Source organism: Penicillium daleae (assembly GCF_028827525.1).
Source record: "Penicillium daleae strain IBT 16125 chromosome Unknown utg000002l_segment0_segment0, whole genome shotgun sequence".
NCBI lineage: Eukaryota > Fungi > Ascomycota > Eurotiomycetes > Eurotiales > Aspergillaceae > Penicillium > Penicillium daleae.
The window spans coordinates 4,479,007-4,498,980 of NW_026623150.1; the positions used below are offsets into that span (position 1 = coordinate 4,479,007).

At 53.0% G+C, this 19,974-nt stretch overlaps 3 protein-coding genes across 3 annotated transcripts; all 3 read left to right on the forward strand.

The window, feature by feature from the left end:
* Positions 1 to 5,936: 5,936 nt before the first annotated feature.
* N7458_002551 (uncharacterized protein) lies at positions 5,937 to 6,974 on the forward strand (the record flags this gene model as incomplete). Its single annotated transcript, XM_056905934.1, has 2 exons — positions 5,937 to 6,334; positions 6,461 to 6,974. 2 exons carry the CDS (start codon positions 5,937 to 5,939, stop codon positions 6,972 to 6,974), a joined length of 912 nt encoding a protein of 303 aa, XP_056770041.1.
* A 750-nt stretch (positions 6,975 to 7,724) lies between these two features.
* On the forward strand, positions 7,725 to 10,502 carry N7458_002552 (uncharacterized protein; the record flags this gene model as incomplete). The annotated part of the gene is made up of 1 exon (XM_056905935.1): positions 7,725 to 10,502. One exon carries the CDS (start codon positions 7,725 to 7,727, stop codon positions 10,500 to 10,502), a length of 2,778 nt encoding a protein of 925 aa, XP_056770042.1.
* A 7,044-nt stretch (positions 10,503 to 17,546) lies between these two features.
* Positions 17,547 to 19,731, forward strand: N7458_002553 (uncharacterized protein; the record flags this gene model as incomplete). The annotated part of the gene is made up of 4 exons (XM_056905936.1): positions 17,547 to 17,595; positions 17,643 to 18,535; positions 18,586 to 19,279; positions 19,355 to 19,731. 4 exons carry the CDS (start codon positions 17,547 to 17,549, stop codon positions 19,729 to 19,731), a joined length of 2,013 nt encoding a protein of 670 aa, XP_056770043.1.
* Between the last annotated feature and the right edge of the window lie 243 nt (positions 19,732 to 19,974).

A 19,974-nucleotide genomic window follows, 5' to 3' on the forward strand; every position in this document is an offset into this window, starting at 1 on the left:
CATTGGAGGCGAAGTCTGATGTTCTCCCCTTGAACCTCGGTAGCTGCCTGGAGGATCGCATGGACGATGCGTTGTCCTGATTTATTCTTCACGTTCTCGATCGCCTGCAAGGCCGATTTACTGTCGCATAAGATTGTTGCTATTACAGGAACCCTGTTTACGGCGTTTGAGCGTTGGTGGAACAGTTTGAACACCATGTTGACCGCATAAAAGATGCCAATGAGTTCCGCTACGTGAACTGACCATCGGTCCATCGGCCCCACCTGAATCTGTTGAAATTCGGTCACCTCGTCATTTTCGTTGAGTGTGACGATGGCCGCCCCGAGGTGGCCCTCGCGCCCTGAGGCGTCCGAATAGACGATGGGGTCGGATGTGGCCCGTATGGTCTCAGCCCGTTGCCTTGCTGTCTCCCGGTCCGAATTGACTTCAATCTCCGCGAACGCCTCGGCACGCCATGGTGGTAGCGGTCTCGGGTCGATCGTTTCTAAGGTTGCTAACCTAGATGGGTCCATAGTCTTGAGAGTTTCCGCGAGGGGGAACCTGTAGCGTGATCTCATATTGTCCCTGCGTCTCTGGGCTCGTGATAAGGCACTCCAGATGGGGTGATCGCGAGGCAGAGTGTGTAGTCTTGCGATGGTGCGTTGCGCTCGGTGGCGGAGGCGGAGGTGTGTAGGAAGAATGTGGGCTTCCACCTCTAGCGTTGTTGTCGCTACCGTCCTGAATGCCGACAGAATCCGGATCAATAAGGCTCTCTGTATTGTGTTCAATTGTCGGAGGTGGGTCTTGTCCCGAAGCGGGTCATGCCAGACTGTCGATGCGTAGTCCACGATAGGCGTGACGCATGCTTGGTAGAGCTGTCGCATTTGTTCTGGACGCAGATGTCGTAGCCCACTCAAAGCGATAGTAACTTTAGTAGCACGTTTGATGGCCTGCTGAACGTGTTCCTTCCAGCGGAGTTCCTGATCAAACATCACCCCCAGCAGTTTTGCTGTAGGTGACGGCTTAATGTCGGTTCCCTCAAAGGTAAGTTGCCCTTCCAGGTGTTCTCCCCTCTTTCTGGTGAGGTGGATAAGCTCGGTTTTCTCTGCGGCGAAGCTAGATCCGGTTCGCCGTGCCCACTCCTCGATACGAGGGATATCTTCGGACTGCATAGTGGCTAGGTTTTCCTCGGCCGAGCGGCCTACTCGCCATCGGAAGTAGTCGTCAATGAATGCCGACGCGCCTCCGTGGGAGTCGACAGGTTGGTCGACTAGATCGGCGTTGAAGAATGCAAACAAGATAGGAGAGAGTGGAGACCCCTGCGCTAGTCCTGCGTGCGCGAGGGGCTCTGTCTCGGTACGGAAATCGTCGAATCCGATGTTGGCATAGCGGTCACTCATGAAGCTTGCAATCCACTTCCGTACCACTATCGGAATCCCTCTCGCCTGTAAAGAGTAGTCTAGGCTCACCCAGTTCACCCCGTTGAAGGCACCCTTGAGGTCGAACGAAATTAAAGTCACCACCTTGTGTTTGTACCACGCTTGGTCGATCGCATTAGACAGCACCAACAAGGCTTGCTCGGTGGTTCGGCCTGGGCGTCCGCCGAATTGGCTGTTCGGCAGTAGGCCGTGCTTTTCTGCCAGATAGGACAGTCGTCGCGCTATCACTGCTTCGAGAAGCTTGCCGAGTGTGTTCAGCAGTGAGATTGGTCGATAGGCGCCGGGAAGCGAGTAGTCTGGCTTGCCTGGCTTCCGCAGCACAATGATCTTCGCGCTGCGCCATTGTTTTGGATGGTGTCCTAAATCTACACATGCCGTGAAAATGCGGACGATAAAGGCTTTCAGGTGTACCCATAGTTTTTTCCAGACCAACATTGGTAGATTGTCCTCCCCTGGCGCTGTCGTCCCTTTCGCTGTCCTGAGTGATCGCTCAATCTCAAGTTCCGTGATTGGGTGCCATGGAAGCTCCGGGAGTGGCGAGGCTGGTGGGATGGGCTCGGGTGTGTTCATTGCGGGGAAGAACGCATCGAGGAACGCCTTTGCTTTGTCTTCGTTCTGGGTGATCTCCTCAGAGCCAGCTCGCAATGTTGGGGTACAACCCCATGTTTCCCGAGGCTTCATGTAGGTCGCGGCTTTCCAGAGCTTTCCTTCGCCCGCCTCGTCTAGGAATTGTCTCCAGTGTGCTGCTTTGGTTTTCTCGATAGTCCGGGTCCACGCTCGCCGCTTTTGTTGCATAGCCTCAAAGGCAGCCGTGGTGCTAGCATGGTCTCGGCCGAGCTCCGCGCAGCTCGCCTGCCACCTCCTGCGTAGTTGATTGACTTCAACTTGTTGCACTTTAAGATCGGGGGTAAACCATCTCTTGGAGTATGGCGTTGGACGCATGTCGGGTGTGAATCGGTCAACCGCCTGGGCCGTCGCTGATGTGAGCTCCTCCACCACTCGGTCGAGTGTTGGCCGGGTCTTAATCTCCCTCCATGGGGACATTTGACGAGCTACTTCCTCGCCAATTTTAGACCAGTCCGCCCGCTCGTACGCTTTCCTCGCTTTAGTTCTTGGCTTAGTCTGAGGCTGCAAATTCCATTCTGAGTAGGTGGCGCGGTGGTCAGATCCGTAATTCTCGTGGTATAGATGACATTTGACAAGCAGGTTCGGATTGTCTGTCACTGTCTGATCAATAGTTGAGTTTTGACCCGGGTTGTTCAAGGCCCAGTAGGTTGCCGTGCCTCGGGGGAGGCAGCCTTGGAGGTTGTGAGCCTGGAAAAAGTCGATTAGGTCGCTGGCGTCTTCGATGAACCTAGGCGCGATGTGATTGCCGCCCCACATCGGATGGTGTCGATTGAAGTCGCCGGAAACAATGATACTGGTCGAGCGCTGCTCGTTTTGGGTGGCAGCTGCGATGGAGCTCTGAATCGCGGTGAGGACTGGCAACGCTGATGCGTCATCGCCGGTGAAAAGTGGTACTGGCGGTATGTAGATAGAAAAGAGAAGTATTTGAGAGTTAGCTGTCCATATCTTGATGGCTGCGGCGTCTGGGTGGTCGCATAGTATTTGACGGTGCGAGGAGGTGGAGATTCGTCTGTTGACGTAGATCAGGCTGCGAAACCGACCAGCGTCGAGCTGTGCGGTAGGCCGATATAGTCGCCAGGCGCTGTGATTGACGTGTGTGCGGTACGTGGTGATGGAGGGCTCCTGGATCAGAAGAACATCCAGATATTGACTTTGAGTATCATTGATCAGTGCCTCCATTCTTGGTCCAGATTTCATCATGTTCAACTGTAGGATGCGGAGGTTTCTCTCTAGCATCTGACGGGGTTGGAGGTCGCTGGTCCTGGACACTGTCGATCGCCAGTTGGATGTTCGCCATTACAATCCAAGCACCGCGCTCTCACTCCCGGTGGGCATCGTTCACGCTCGTGCTGACCTGCACAGTGTCCGCATCGAGGCGTTTCCTTGCACGCCCATGCTAGGTGTCCGAACCGTTGGCACCGAAAACATCTCTTTTTTCTTGATCTCACGTCTCTCAACGTGAGGAATGTAGTGCTGGTTGACAACGAAGCCGTTCCGTAACATATGTTCTGCTCCGTCTGCGGAGTCAAACCAGATTCCCAACGATGCGAACTTCCCCAAGGCCTTATCTTTCGCTTTCATCCAGGCCAGTTCATCAATGTGGAAACCGAGTTCCGCCAAGTCATTATCGTTGATGATCTTCTCCGCTGCCTGGGTGGCCCCTGTTTCCAGGTCAAATTCCTCGGTAGGGGTACGGTGGACTACAACGCCGAATCGTGGTTTGACCAGTTTCGTGTTGTTGCCTAGTTTACGTAGCCATCCAGTGTTATTGCGCGCTGCTTCAGCCGACTCCATATTTTTGAATCGAATAAGATAGCCGGTCTTGGTGGTGCCAATGCCTGCCACTTGGGCGTCTTGCGTTGCATCGTCGCTTTGCAATGCAGTGCGAATGTGGGTGTTGACGACGTCGGTGGGAAGATATCGTCCAAATGCGTTCCCGTCGCTGTCTTCATTGTCTCTTGGATCAACAAAGGTTCTCTGGGTGCTGATTCGGACGCAGTTTTGCTCTTTCTCGGGTTGTTGGGGGTTCGGCGAGGGTGTGGCATTGCTGCCATTGGCTGCGACTGCTGCCCAGGACTTAGTCGCGGTCGCTGCTGGGGCGCTTTCGAGCTGCACCCGTAAAGCTTTCACTTCCTCGTGGAGCCTTTCGTTTTGTTCCTGGAGGACGTTCTGGTTGTGTTTGATCTCCTGGAGTTCGTTTTGGGTAGCAGCGATGGTCGTAGTTTGGTGGCGGATGACGTCCTTCAGCGTGCTGATCAGTTTCCACACCTCCTTGGTAGTGATTCGACCGGCTGGATCCGACGGAGCGAAGATATCTCCACTCCGGGTTCGCTTCCGGCTTTCGACGGTAGTTCTGGCTTCGAGGTCGTCCGTGAAGCTGGCGATGGTTTCTTGCGTGTTTGTGGGAGGGGGTCTCGGGCCCTCCCGCGGGTGGGTCCGCCATCCGTCAGGGGTTAGTTCCCGCTCGGTACACAACGCAGCAGCTGTATATAGCCTTAATATCGACCACAACGTTCCTTGATGCGGTACTTCGATTGATCCCATGTACCACTAAAGTACCTTGAAGTACAGCTCCTGTGACTCCATCAGTTACAGTAGGTTCATGGGATACAGTACTTCCGGAAACCGGTGTCGCCGCCTACACTCTTTGATTGTTTCCCCAACCCTAACGCCAAGACCCACCAGTCACTATTAAGAATAGCTCCGGAATATCAATATTCCTGTATCGTCACATATACAGTTTTTAACTGAAATTATTCCATGACTCGTGTCCAGTAACTGTATGAGCGATTCATGGCAGCCAGAACATTCGATGAAAGTGCAAACCATTCAAACACAAACAGCGGGAGCCGGCCTCAGTGGGATTTGGCAAACTATACGAACCGAGTGTCCGAGCGACAATCTGGGCGCTTATTCGGACAGCAGGAGCTGTGATTTACAATACCTCGCCTGTCAGCTACAGCTTTCTTTGACTTGACGCTTCGTGGCACTCTTCTATTGCAAGCTAACATGCGATAGATCTATTCCTAGGCTCATCGTTAGCATCTACAGTACTGCCTTAAGAGGATAACTTTCACTGCTCTTGACGATGATCATACCTCCCAACCTGATCTGCCTCATATTTGGGGACTGACTCTTTCATATACTTCCACTCCGGTTACCTTGGCGGTGAATGCACGCAATCTATATAATCTGCCCTTCACCCGATCACCAGGAAATAGTTGAGAAACGTTCATCTCCCTTGTACCAAAAATGCAGTCTTAATAACCTGGGATTTACGCAATTTAGTTACCGACCGAGACCTGATTCTGCCCGCAGCACTTAACGGCAGGCGACTAAGGAAACTTGCAGAAAGTGTTCTATGTCGGAAGATCGCCCACAGCCTACGGGAGAGGCCAGACGATTCTATGAAGGTAGCTTTCCAAGGTAAGTTGGCTCAGATGGGTGGTGGTTGATGTATTGACATGACGAACCATTGCACTGTGCCGGGCGATCGCCAAGGCTAGACCATGCAATATTACGGCTCCCAATCAGCAGTGCCGTATGAGCGTAAGATACTTGTATTGTGTTCAGTTTTAGGTAGCATATACCCGCCCCAGGAAAAAGTAATTCGTCGGGACGACAAAGCGATACTGTACCAAAACAAAAGTTCCAAGAGTCGCAAAACAACCATTAAGGTCTCCACTTTGAGGATACGAGAACGCTAATCTTACAGTAAGATTCTCGGTAGATAGCAGCCACTTGTTTCATTGTGATCAATGCTATATCATCATGGAATTGCTAGTTTGGTTCCAGAAGCCTGTCTTCAAAGAATCGTCATATTTGAAGTCTTTCTTGCCATCTCCATTTCTGGTCTGCTATCATCCGTGCTTTTGTGAATACACTTTCGCAATGCCTGGCGACGAAATCCGTCTCCTCGCCCTCGATGGCGGCGGCGTCCGTGGTCTATCCTCACTCATGATCCTTCAGCAGCTCATGGCCACCGTCGATTCCGAGTCGCCGCCGAAGCCCTGCGATTACTTCGACATGATCGGCGGCACGAGTACTGGCGGCCTATTAGCGATCATGCTTGGTCGCCTGCACATGACTGTCGATGAGTGCATCGACAAATACACTTCCCTGTCTGATGAGGTATTCGAGAAGAAGAGTCATCGTGTCACGATCAGAGGGAAGATCCAGGGTAGATTCGACGCGGCCAAGCTCGAGCAAAAAATCAAGCAGATGTTAGCAGACCGCGGATTTGACCAGGACACACTACTTAAGGACTCTCCTGATTCTTGCTGCAAAATGTACGTCCACATTAACTCTTTAGCTGATGCACGCTAATATAATCCGTTAGCTTCGTCTGCGCGACGAGCAAACAAACTAGCGACACTGTCTGCCTAACGAGCTACCGATCACCCCCGTGGCGGCAGCCACCTGCTGGATTCGACCAAAATATGGCAGGCCTGCCGCGCGACGTCTGCCGCTACGTCCTTCTTCGATCCTATTACCATTGGTCCCTTCAACGAGGAATTTGTCGACGGAGCGCTGGGAGCGAACAATCCCGTTTACGCGCTGTGGAACCAGGCTCAAGACGTGTGGGGCGACCGATTGTGGGGCGGGCTCAAGTGTCTAGTGTCGATTGGCACGGGAATGCCCACACTGAATCCAGTGCGAGATGACGTTTTAGGAATCTGGACTACCCTTAAAGAACTTGCAACCGAGACAGAAAAGACAGGAGAGCAGTTCCGGCGCGATAAGTCGAGCCTCGACGATGAAGGGCGATATTATCGCTTCAACGTCGACCACGGACTGGAACACATCGGGCTAGAAGAGTCGAAGAAGAAGAAGGAGATGGCGGCAGCGACGAGTCGGTACATTGGGTTACAGGCCGTATTCAAACAGATGAAGGCGTGCGCAAACAATCTGGCGGGACGAGAATGTTAGTGGGACTCCCTTTAGTTTTGAATCTCTTTTAAATAATGACCTAGCCTTTTCCAGTTGCTGATATCGTGTGATCAGATCACGGTCCCTATAGAACAGTGTTTACTCTGCAGGGTGTCCCTGCATCCGATAACTTTGTGGATAGACCATCCGACGCGGCCGAGCTAGAGCAGTGCCTTCTCCCGCGACCTCTCTCCCGACAAACACGACGACGGATATTTGTACTCTACGGTCTCGGCGGTATTGGTAAGACACAGCTAGCGGTCAATTTTGCTCGACGCCATAAGGCCTCGTTCAGTTCAATCTTCTGGCTAGACGGCAGGTCGGAAGACGGACTGAGAAAGAGCCTCGCTAGCTGCACAAATAGGATTCCGAAAGGTCAGATTCCAGATAGCAGCAGGAATCTTGTCCTCGACAGCCCTGATAACCGCAATATCGCGGTAGCGGATGTTTTGAACTGGCTTGCGCGGCCAGACAACGTCCACTGGCTGCTGATTTTCGATAATGTCGACCAAGACTACGAACGAGACGGCGCGACACCCGCTTACGACGTGACGCAATATCTGCCTGGCGACCATGGGTCAGTGCTAATTACAACGCGATCGTCGCGGCTAGCGCAGCTTGGGAGTTCGAAGCGGTTGATAAAAGTGGACAAAGAACTGGCCAAGGCTATTTTTAGGCAGTGGTACGGGCGAGAACTAGGTAAGACTTTTACGGTGTTCGAGTTCGGCCTGAAGCTGAGAAAGTATAGTCATGGACGAGGCAAGCAGAGAGCTACTTGCTCTGCTAGACGGCCTTCCACTTGCGCTGGCACAGGCTGCCTCGTATCTCCGCGAGACCGAACGGGGTGCCGCGTTGTATGTTCGGTTGTATAAGCAGCAGTGGGATGACTTGGTCGGATCCGACGACAAGTCTGGCACGTCAGTAGTGGATTACCAGCGAAGCATCGGAACGACTTGGATGATATCATTCAAAGCGATTGAAGGGGAAAGCAAGATTGCCGCAAATCTTCTCCGGCTCTGGGCCTTTCTCGACAACAAAGAACTATGGCACGGCCTACTGCAAGCGGCTACAGACGGCCAAGAACTGTGGCCTAAGTGGCTCTGCAAGATTGCATCCAACGAGGTCAACTTCTTGCGTGAGGCGAGGCTACTGCTCCGCTACTCAATGATTGAGTCTCAGGAGTCGGTGCCAGGAAGCTACGCATTGCACCCGGTAGTGCACCAATGGACCTCACACATGCAAAATGTCGTCGAGAAGAGAGAGTTCCTGCGACTGGCAGTAATGATTGTCGGGTCATCGGTGCCCAGTAGTACGACCAGAGGGTATTGGATGCTTCAGAGCCGGCTTCTCCCTCATGCAGACACATGTTCGTGGTGGATGCGGAAGATTTGTAAGGCTGGATGGATTTCCGACGATATTATGACTACAGGGTCAATTAACGACCTTGGTCTTCTCTACTATAACCAGGGCAAGCTGAAGGAGGCGGAGGAGATGTGCCAGCGAGCACTTGCAGGCTACGAGAAGGCACTGGGTCCAGATCACACGTCCACTCTTGATAGAGTCAACAACCTTGGTTCTCTGTATTCTGATATGGGCAAGCTGAAGGAGGCGGAGGAGATGTACCAGCGAGCACTTGCAGGCTACGAGAAGGCACTGGGTCCAGACCACACGTCCACCCTCAGTACAGTTAACAACCTTGGGGAGCTCTACCGTGTACAGGGCAAACTGAAGGAGGCGGAAGAGATGAACCAGCGAGCACTGGCAGGCTGTGAGAAGGCACTGGGTCCAGATCACACGTCCACCCTCACGACAGTCAACAACCTTGGTCGTCTGTATTATGATCAGGGCAAGCTGAAGGAGGCGGAGGAGATGTTCCAGCGAGCACTTGCAGGCTACGAGAAGGCACTGGGTCCAGATCACACATCCACCCTCATGGCAGTCAACGACCTTGGTCGTCTCTACTATAACCAGGGCAAGCTAAAGGGGGCGGAGGAGATGTACCAGCGAGCACTGGCAGGCTGTGAGAAGGCACTGGGTCCAGATCACACGTCCACCCTCATGACAGTCAACAACCTTGGTCGTCTCTACTATAACCAGGGCAAGCTAAAGGGGGCGGAGGAGATGTACCAGCGAGCACTGGCAGGCTGTGAGAAGGCACTGGGTCTAGATCACACGTCCACCCTCATGACAGTCAACAATCTTGGGGAGCTCTACCGTGTACAGGGAAGGCTAAAGGAGGCGGAGGAGATGTACCAGCGAGCACTGGCAGGCTACGAGAAGGCACTGGGTCCAGATCACACGTCCACCCTCATGACAGTCAACAGCCTTGGTCTTCTGTATTCTGATCAGGGCAAGCTGAAGGAGGCGGAGGAGATGTTCCAGCGAGCACTTGCAGGCTACGAGAAGGCACTGGGTCTAGATCACACGTCTACCCTCGATACAGTCAACAACCTTGGGGAGCTCTATAATATACAGGGCAGGCTAATGGAGGCGGAGGAGATGTTCCAGCGAGCACTGGCAGGCTACGAGAAGGCACTGAGTCCAGATCACACGTCCACCCTCGATACAGTCAACAACCTTGGAACTCTCTACTATAATCAGGGGAAGCTGAAGGAGGCGGAGGAGATGTACCAGCGAGCATTGGCAGGCTGTGAGAAGGCACTTGGTCCAGATCACACGTCCACCCTCGTTACAGTCCACAACCTTGGAACTCTCTACTATGATCAGGGGAAGCTGAAGGAGGCGGGGGAGATGTACCAACGAGCACTGGCAGGCTGTCGGAAGGCACTAGGTCCAGATCATACGTCCACCCTCGATACAGTCAACAACCTTGGGAATCTCTACTGTGTACAGGGCAAGCTAAAGGAGGCGGAGGAGATGTACCAGCGAGCACTGGCAGGCTGTGAGAAGGCACTGGGTCCAGATCACACGTCCACCCTCATGACAGTCAACAACCTTGGTCGTCTCTACTATAACCAGGGCAAGCTAAAGGGGGCGGAGGAGATGTACCAGCGAGCACTGGCAGGCTGTGAGAAGGCACTGGGTCTAGATCACACGTCCACCCTCATGACAGTCAACAATCTTGGGGAGCTCTACCGTGTACAGGGAAGGCTAAAGGAGGCGGAGGAGATGTACCAGCGAGCACTGGCAGGCTACGAGAAGGCACTGGGTCCAGATCACACGTCCACCCTCATGACAGTCAACAGCCTTGGTCTTCTGTATTCTGATCAGGGCAAGCTGAAGGAGGCGGAGGAGATGTTCCAGCGAGCACTTGCAGGCTACGAGAAGGCACTGGGTCTAGATCACACGTCTACCCTCGATACAGTCAACAACCTTGGGGAGCTCTATAATATACAGGGCAGGCTAATGGAGGCGGAGGAGATGTTCCAGCGAGCACTGGCAGGCTACGAGAAGGCACTCGGGCAGAACCATCACCAGACCCGACGAGTTGCAAATCGATTAAAGGCAGTAATTCAATCGCAAAAGCCCCGCAGAGGAAAGTTATCTAGGCTTCGCTTTTGGAAATAACTACTGCTATTCATGGAGAACATTCTTCGGCACATGGAGATGGCCGTGAGAGAAGAGGGTTCAATGAACTTGGAATATACATTGAGTCCAAGACTTAGTGGCTGGCTTTTAACACCAACGGTTTGTATTCAGGTTTGGCTGCTGCTGTGAAACGAATATTTGCTCTGCGGATCTCGGGCAAGAATCTCTGTATCGTACGTCAAGAAATGACATCAGCTAGCAATCAGGGTTATCATGAATTTTATGTACAATATATTGGCACTATGTCTCTTCAATGTTGAGACCTGCGTGTCGAAAATGACCTTTGCACTTTGCACCCTTGCTCCCACAATGTCAACACACCACCCGAGGAAGGTATCGAATCCCTGGTCAGGGTTGTCTTCATAAGATTGCCAATGCCGCCGGAGGAATGCCTTTAGCTCGGCAAAGAACTCTTCAATCGGGTTCAGGTCTGGTGAATACGGTGGTAAATACACCAGCTTGCCTCCCTTTTCAATGCACATTTGCCCAATCCTCTCGGAACGATGAAAAGACGCATTGTCCATAATGAGACCAAACTTAGGCTCAGGGTATTTCCCACAATTCTGCAGAAGTTCTTTAATAAAATCTTCAAAGAACGAGGCATCCGTCGATCCTCGGAATACGCGAGAGAGCAAGATTCCATCTTGAGCATAGGCAGGGAGTATCTGATACCGATGATCGCGATGAAATTTCGACACTTGGACAGGTGTTGTACCGAGGGGAGATTAGCCTGTTCTTCTGAACCCTATCCGCTTATCACACCTAGATTCGTCCATATAGACGAGGTGGTATGAGCAAAAGTCTGAGATTGAATGAGAATATTCGTCACGCAAATCTGCATTTCGCTCTTTTGCTCTTTGTCGAGCTGTCTTTTTGGAACATCCGCGGCGATGAAGAGCATCCCTAATGGTGGACTTAGGTATAGGTACTTCGAATTCATCCAGCAGGAAAAGTTCCATCTCGTAAAGGTATAAATCTGGCTTTTCAAGCAGGTGCTCACACAGGGCTTCTAGCATGGTCGGCGTCATGCTTCGTGGCTGTCCACCTTTGAGGGAAAGGGATTTGATACTCCCGAACAGCCGCAAATTCGAGCGAATTCTGATGATTGCGCGCTTGCTGCAGCCAGCGGCTTCAGCCATCTGGGATGTGGTAAGATCACCACTGCTTATAAGCTCGAGCGTAGACTGAGCTAGATTCGGTGCCATGGGTCATTACGCTACTAGCGTAATGATCAGTTGTCAACGAAGACGGTTTGGGGACGTGAGTAAAGTGGACATGGGGCAGCGAGGTAGCAGCTGTATAGCAAGGACATGTAATTTACACAGGGCGTGGTCATGGAGTTTATCCGGTTCTTGCGGTACAAAGGCCTAGAAACGGCGCGAATTATTGACTATGCTAAAAGTAGACTAGCGCTTCTTGGCATTGGGGTTCGAGAAACAATTGAACAGTGTAGGTGGTGACACCGGTTTCCGGAAGGACTGTACCACCGCGACTGTAGAAGGTCGACACCATCAGACTGGAGACTGAGAGCGTGCGGTAGCTCAAGCGATACGGAAATCGAAATCACTGCGAAGAACGTGGTGGTTGATATTATCTTCGATATAACACTGTTGTGGTTGTGCGCCGAGCGGGAGCTAACCCCGGACCGATGGCGGACCCACCCCCGGGAGGGCCCGAACCCCCTCCCACAAATACTCAACGAGGGGCAGCGCTTTTCACGCTCGAAAACTTCGAACCGTCGATTGTGCCTCGCAAGAGAAGGAGCCCTCGACATGGGAATGAAATCACCACCGTGGCACGCTCGAACCCTGAGTTTGCCAGCACCGAAGACAATAATGGGCGGGTGACGACCAAGGAGGTCCGGCAGCTCATCGACAACCTGAAGTTAATCATCCACCGCCAAACTGCGCTGATCGAATCCACCAAGGCCGAGATCGAAGAGGTCAAGCACGACCAGAATGTCCTTCGTGATCAGAACGAGAAGCTCCACGAGGAAGTCAGAGCTCTGCGAACTCAAATCGAAGCCACCGCACAAGCATCGCCGCCTAGATCGTGGGCTGCGGTAGCGGCTAATGGCATTAATGCTTCTCCCCAACCAAACCCCGATCGCACCATCAAAGACCAGAACTGCGTCCGCATTAGCACCCAGCGAACCTTTGTGGACCCGACAGACAACGACAATAGCAATGGAAACACCTTTGGCCGCTATCTCCCCACAGACGCCGCCAACACCCACATCCGCACCGCGCTGCTGAACGCTCCACCGACCCAAGACGCCCAGGTGGCTGGGATCGGCACCACTAAAACGGGCTATGTGATTCGGTTTAAGGACCTAGAGTCGGCCGAAGCGGCCCGCAACAACACCGAATGGTTAAATGAACTAGGAAACAGCACGAAGCTGGTGAAACCACGGTTCGGCGTCGTCGTGCACCGTACCCCGACAGAGGATTTCGACTTGGAGAATGCGAACGCTCATGCCATCGAGAAGATTATGGAAGATAACGACCTGGGGGAACGAGGCTTCCACATAGAAGAAGTGGCATGGCTCAAAAGAAAGGATAAGATGCTAGGAAAGTTTGCCTCCCTTGGTATCTGGTTCGACTCTGCGGATGGAGCCGAATACATCCTTAACAACGGGCTGGTCGTCGGCCAGAGATACATCGGCAGCGTAGAACGCCGCGAGATCAAGAAAAAGAGATGCTTCCGATGTCAACGATTCGGACACCTAGCGTGGTCGTGCAAGGAAACACCGCGATGCGGACACTGTGCAGGCCCGCACGAGCGGCAACGATGCCCGCCAGGCGTCCGGGCCCGATGCCTTGATTGCAGAGGCGAACACCCAACCGGCGATCGACAGTGCCCTAACCCCGCGACTTCCAACTCCCCTCAATGTTAGAAACGAACCTTCGCGTGCTACAGTTGAATATCATGAAATCGGGGCCGGGAATGGAAGCTCTTATCAACGACCACCAAAGTCAGAACCTGGATATTCTCTTGATCCAGGAACCGTCTATCACTAGCTATCACACACACGTCAATCACAGTGCCTGGCGGCTATACCGACCAACCGTCGACACGGACGCTGTTCGGTTTCGCAGCCTGGTATATGTTAACCGCAACCTCTCAACTTCCTCGCACCGGCAGATTCGGTGCGACCACCCAGACATTTCCGCCATCAAGATCTGGACTGCCGACTCCCAGACTCTCCTTTTCTCCGTTTACCTCCCTTCTGTCCCGTTATACGCCCCCGATGAAGGATCGGCAGAACCCATGCTCACAGCAATTCAAAACACAATTTCAGCCGCCCGACAGGACGATCGGAGGCCTATAAACGTCATCCTATCAGGAGATTTCAACCGTCATCACCCAATGTGGGGCGGCAACCATATTCAACCAAGATTTATTGAGGACGCATGCGAACTCATCACATTCTTCCAAGAGCATAAGCTACAAACTTGCCTTCCTCGAGGCACAGCGACCTTTTGGCCCCTTAATGACCCAGGAAAAAGCACCACTATTGACCAGACGGTTACGGACCGACCGGACCTGCTTATTAGATGTCATCTTTACCACGAGAACTACGGGTCGGACCACCGAGCAACATATTCGGAGTGGAGCCTTAAATCCTACCACAAGCCCACCGCTAAGACAAGGAAAGCGTATGAACGAGCAGACTGGGACAAGATCGGAGCCGAAGTGCTCCTGCGAATGGGCCCATGGAAAGAGATCAAAACGAGACCAGCTCTAGACAAGATAGTTGAACGGCTCACGGAAATCACGGCATCCGCCGTAGAGACCCACACTCCAAACCGACGCCCGTCTCCCTATTCCAAACGCTGGTTCACGCCAGACCTCAAAGTCCAACAGACCGAGGTCAACCGCTTGCGTCGGAAATGGCAAGAGAGCTGTGCGGAATATGGGCGAGACCATGCACACTCGGTGACCTTCTTCCAAGAGATGCAGCAAAAGCGTCGGACCTGGACCCGCACTATTGAAAAAGCCAAAAGGTCACACTGGAAACATTTCCTGGACGGAGCTGGGGAAGGAAGGCTATGGAAAGCTGCTACCTACATGAAACCGCGAGAAACCTGGGGCAGTGTCCCAGCCTTGCAGGTCGATTCCAACATACTGGTAGAGAACGAGGACAAAGCACGGGCATTCCTAGACACTTTCTTCCCTAAGATGGACCAACCGCATGAAGACCCACCAGTCGAGACCCCGCTGGAGCTACCGTGGCCACCTATCACGGAACTGGAAATTCATCGGTCTCTTAAAGCAGCTAAAAGCTCTACGGCACCAGGCGAGGACGGTCTACCGACGCTTGTGTGGAAACACCTATGGAAGCATCTGGGAAAACTCATCACCAGAATTTTCACAGCATCAGTCGAACTAGGGCACCACCCGAAACGATGGCGGGGAGCAAAGATCGTAGTACTACGGAAACCAGGGAAGCCGGACTACTCGATCCCTGGGGCGTACCGCCCGATCTCGCTCCTCAACACTCTCGGAAAGCTTCTTGAGGCAGTTATAGCTCGACGACTGTCATACCTCGCCGAGAAGCACGGCTTGCTACCGGATACTCAATTCGGTGGACGACCGGGCAGGACTACTGAACAAGCCCTGCTAGTACTCTCCAATGCGATTGACCAAGCTTGGTATAAACTTGGAGTCGTGACGCTAATTGCGTTCGATCAGAAGGGTGCCTTCAACGGAGTCAACAAAATCAGCCTCGACGCCCGCCTCCGAGCAAAGGGAATACCAGCCATCGCCAGAAGGTGGATTGCGAGCTTTATGACCGACCGCTTCGCCAGCATAGGATTTGACGACTTCCGTACTGAGGTCGCGCTGCTTGTCAACGCGGGACTCGCACAAGGCTCGCCACTCTCACCTATTCTGTTCACCTTCTTTAACTCCGATCTCGTCGACCAACCGGTCACCTTTCGTGGTGGCGCATCAGCCTTCATAGATGACTACTTCCGCTGGCGAGTAGGCCGCTCGGCCGAGGAGAACTTGGCCAAAATTCAGTCCGAGGACATCCCTCGCATCGAAGCGTGGGCGCGACGGACTGGGTCCTGCTTCGCGGCCGAAAAGACCGAGCTTATCCACTTCACTAGGAGAAAAAGCGAGCAACTGCAAGGGCAAGTAGTCATAAACGGGAAGACAGTCAAACCATCCCCCACAGCCAAGTTACTGGGTGTGATGTTCGACCATGAGTTGCGGTGGAAAGAGCACGTACAGCAAGCCATTAAACGTGCCACCAAGGTGGCTATCGCTCTGGCAGGACTACGACATCTACGCCCAGAACAGATGCGACAAATATATCAAGCATGCATCACACCAGTAGTCGACTATTCGTCAACGGTCTGGCATGACCCTCTGCGTGATAAAGTCCACCTACGCCACCTAAACACAGTTCAGAGAGCCCCTCTGATCCGTATCCTGTCAGCGTTCAAGACAGTAGCGACCACTACCCTAGAAGTAGAAGCGCACGTCCTCCCAACTCACCTCCGCCTCCGCCGCCGAGCCCAACACACTATCGCGAGACTCCACACTCTACCCCGCAAGCATCCTATTTGGAGCGCGCTCCTCCGAGCCCAGAGACGGAGGAACAATATCGGAAACTACGCCAGGTTCCCACTAGCGGAAGCCCTAAAGACCATGGACTTGCAGAGATTGGATGAACTAGAAACGATTGACCCAAGCCCGCTAGCACCGTGGCGAGAGGAACCCTTTGCGGAGATTGAGGTTGGATCGGATCGAGAAACGGCCGTTGAACGAGCCGAAACCGCGCGATCGATGTCAGACATTGTGGTCTACTCAGATGCCTCTGGACGCGAGGGTTATCTGGGAGCGGCGGTGGTGGCACTCGACGACAACCTGCAGGTTATCGAATCACAACAGGTCCAGGTGGGCCCAATGGACCGATGGTCGGTTCACGTAGCGGAGCTCATTGGCATCTTCTACGCCATCAGCACGGTGTTCAAGATCGCCTGTCAGCAGCCAAGCTTAGGCAGTACACAAAAAACAGCAACGATCCTATGCGACAGTAGATCAGCCCTGCAGGCGGCTCAGAACCCAAAGAACAAACCGGGCCAGCGGATCGTGCACGCGATCCTGCAAGCTGCCACAGAGGTCCAAGCCGAGGGGGTTGCCCTCCGTCTCCAATGGGTGCCAGGGCACTGCAATAACCCTGGAAACGACACTGCGGATCGACTAGCCAAAGACGCCGCGTCCCCAGGCAAAACCCACACGTTCCGCCCGCTGCTCTCGAGGGAGAGTGCACGCCTGCGCGTTGGTATCCTCAGTCAGTGGGAACAGGAATGGAGATCATCCAGTAAAGGCAGTCACCTACGGAAGATCGACGGCACGCTACCAGCAGCCTACACGAGGAGGCTATATGGGAGCCTACCCAGGAACCGGGCGTACCTGCTAACGCAGCTACGTACAGGCCACAATTGGCTATCCACCTACGCCAAGAGTTTTGGCTTCCGCGGCGACGACCACTGCGTGTGCGGCGCACAAGAAACTGTCACCCATGTGCTAGTGGACTGTCCATCTTTGAAGGATATTCGAAGGGAGTTACGGAGGGAAGTGGGGGACGCGTTCAGCAGCGTCTCGAGTCTGCTGGGAGGCTCAACTGAAGGTAAGAAAGGTAAACCAGACACCGTCTCAAGGGCGAAGACGGTCAAGGCCGTTTTGGACTTCGCCGAGGCGTCACAGCGGTTTTGGAGTCGCGCGCCACGAGGGCAGCCTAACAATGGGAACGGCAGTTAGGCCACGGCAGGCCGTGACGAGGCTCTAAGTTCGTTTCTTCAGGAAGTGGAACACTCTACATGTATTTACGCGGATATCTAAATAGTGGTAGTATGCTGCATATCGCTTTCAGAGCGAGGGGTCAGCGTAAATGACATCAACCAACCAACCAACCAACCAACCGACTCACCGCTGCTTTTCGGGAACTGTACCAGAACTGGTAGGCTGCCTCCCTCAAGGCTGACAAACATCTAATTGGAAATAGGAAAGATGCGATTGTTGAAAGATTTCAGCTCGAGATTCGAGATTTTCAGCCCCGGTACGAGAACAAGCGTGACTGCATATCCATCACGGTCGTCGTACCAGACCTCTCTCGTCCGGATCGGCGCGGCCGCGCTTTAGGATTTATCAAGTATGAGAAAAAAGCGGGGCGCGTGATTCTGGCCAATTGCTGTGCTTCACTTCGACCTGACGATCTTCAGCTCGGGCAAACCTCCAAGAAAGGGAATGACCGTCTCTCTGGGTGCTACGGAGAAGGCTTGAAGTTGGCCGCTATGGTGATGGCCAGGGAGGGTTATAAAGTGCACATGGCTGCCGATGGCTGTGACTGGAGCTTCCGAAGCCGCGGGCCACCTAACTTCCAGTTTTGCTGTCTCATTCGCCCATCCAAGCATGTCAATTCCAACCACTATACCGACCCCACTGCGGACATGACCCAATTGCGCTCGCGTATCGAGAGGGATGTTGCAATCACGATTGGTCCAGAGCGCAACCGGAGGCGTGAGAAGGTCGCGTTGGACGTTTTTAAAAGGTGGTTGGAGATCTCTCTCGATATCCGCGGTCTTTCTTACCCGGTACAGATCATTGAAACTGACGTAGGAGACATCATCCTCGACAAAAGGTATAGTGGCAAAGTTTATTGCAAGGGGATTCTGTTGATAGGCTCGGCCTTCGGGACTGCTGCTTACAAATTTGGGTATAATTTTTTGACAGTGGCAGCTCATCGTGGCCGGTTAGAGATGATTGACAAAGAGGAGCAACCCAACCTCGTGCGGAGAATGTGGGAGGCCGCCATCCGTCAGGACGAAGCATCGGCACTTCCCCTCTACGTGGACCTTTTGTGGAACTCTCCAGGGGCCCCAGATGTGGAACTGGCAGACCGTCTCTTGGAGCCAAGCACAAGATCTTTGGTTTGGAAATACCTCCTAGGGGAGGCAAATGAAGAGCAGTTTTATTATAGTGCAACATGCCACGCCAAGGTCCGTACGCCCATTCGGCGGTTGTAAGAACACAGATTAACTACTTCCAGAATGCGGACGTGATCCGCGATGACCTAAAGAAAAAGCCAGCCAGAATTCCAGAATCGCTGTGGAACTTGCTCCGGTCAAGTTCCCCGATCAGAACAGCGGAGGAAGAGCTGATTGCAATATTCAACAGCGCCCCGGCATGTTCAGCTCCCAACTCATCTTTCGCCATAACGGTTCAGAGAATTTTGAAATCATGTATGGCTCTCTATGACAGCACAAAGCATATTGAAGTTTCGTTTGTCGATGCTCCTGATCCTTCGATTGATACCTTCTTTGATCTCGAGCATCAAGTGCTCAAGGTTCACCACAGGTGGTTGGACTTTGATGTCATGCATCACAAGTATCCCTGCCGGGATCATTTGCCTGATAACATGGCTGGGCCCAACGCACCATTCTACTGCGATCATATCATCGAAGAGCTCCTGCGGAAGGTGCTACCAACGATTTTCCGGCTTGCACCCATGACGAGGGCAGCTGAGAATGGAGTCATACGACAAATCAGACAACGTCTGCGGCATATGCCGCATAGTATCACGTTGGGGCGAATAGCTCAGATCAATGGTCTCACCATTACGTGGGAGGATAATGAGATGGAGTCATTTCGGAAAGCGTATCGGTCCCGAGTCGGATACCATGTTGTGTTGCACGAGGAGAGGTGCGCCAGTACACGATTGGAACTATTACACGGGGATGCACGTAAGTCTCCATCCGACCAAAACACTAGCCTTGGGACACTGCCAAATGGTCAACAACTTAATGCTTCTGCACTAGTCACGTATACGGAAGGGTACGCTCCCTGCGGCTGTCCAGAGCAGTTGACAACTTCGCAGTGCAATAAAGGGGTGGTATTTACCGACTTGGACTGCTCGAATAACTACTTTCCAATGATTGCCTTGAACCAGCGATCAGCATTCTTCGGGGCCCCGCCAGAGCCAACAGTCTTCGGCGGATGGGTTGAAGTCAGAGACCTCCTGGATCGCATATCGCAGGCAGGATATGTACAGACTTTGCCGGTTTGGGCACAGCCCTGCCCGCAAAGCCCCGGGGCATCGGCAGTCCAGCCACAGCCTCAGCTTTCCCATATGCAGCAAACACAACAGGATCTCTTCATTCGGCATAGTAAGCGACAGAAGAAAGATTGTGAATGAACCATAGTTTTTATCTTGGCAACAACCGCACGTCAAAGCGTGCCTCGGTCGTGCCTTTATAGAATAAGAGTTGCTTAAAATGTATACTTGAATGAAGTGGTTTTTGTTCCAATGCTGTGTGGTGGTTTCTACCATGGTTAAACAAGTGACGTCGTTAAGGGGCATTACGTCTGAGAAACAGCCATTCTGTGGTTGTTGGTGCAATCTTTACAAACAAGAACTGGTCTGTCTAAGCTACTTTCT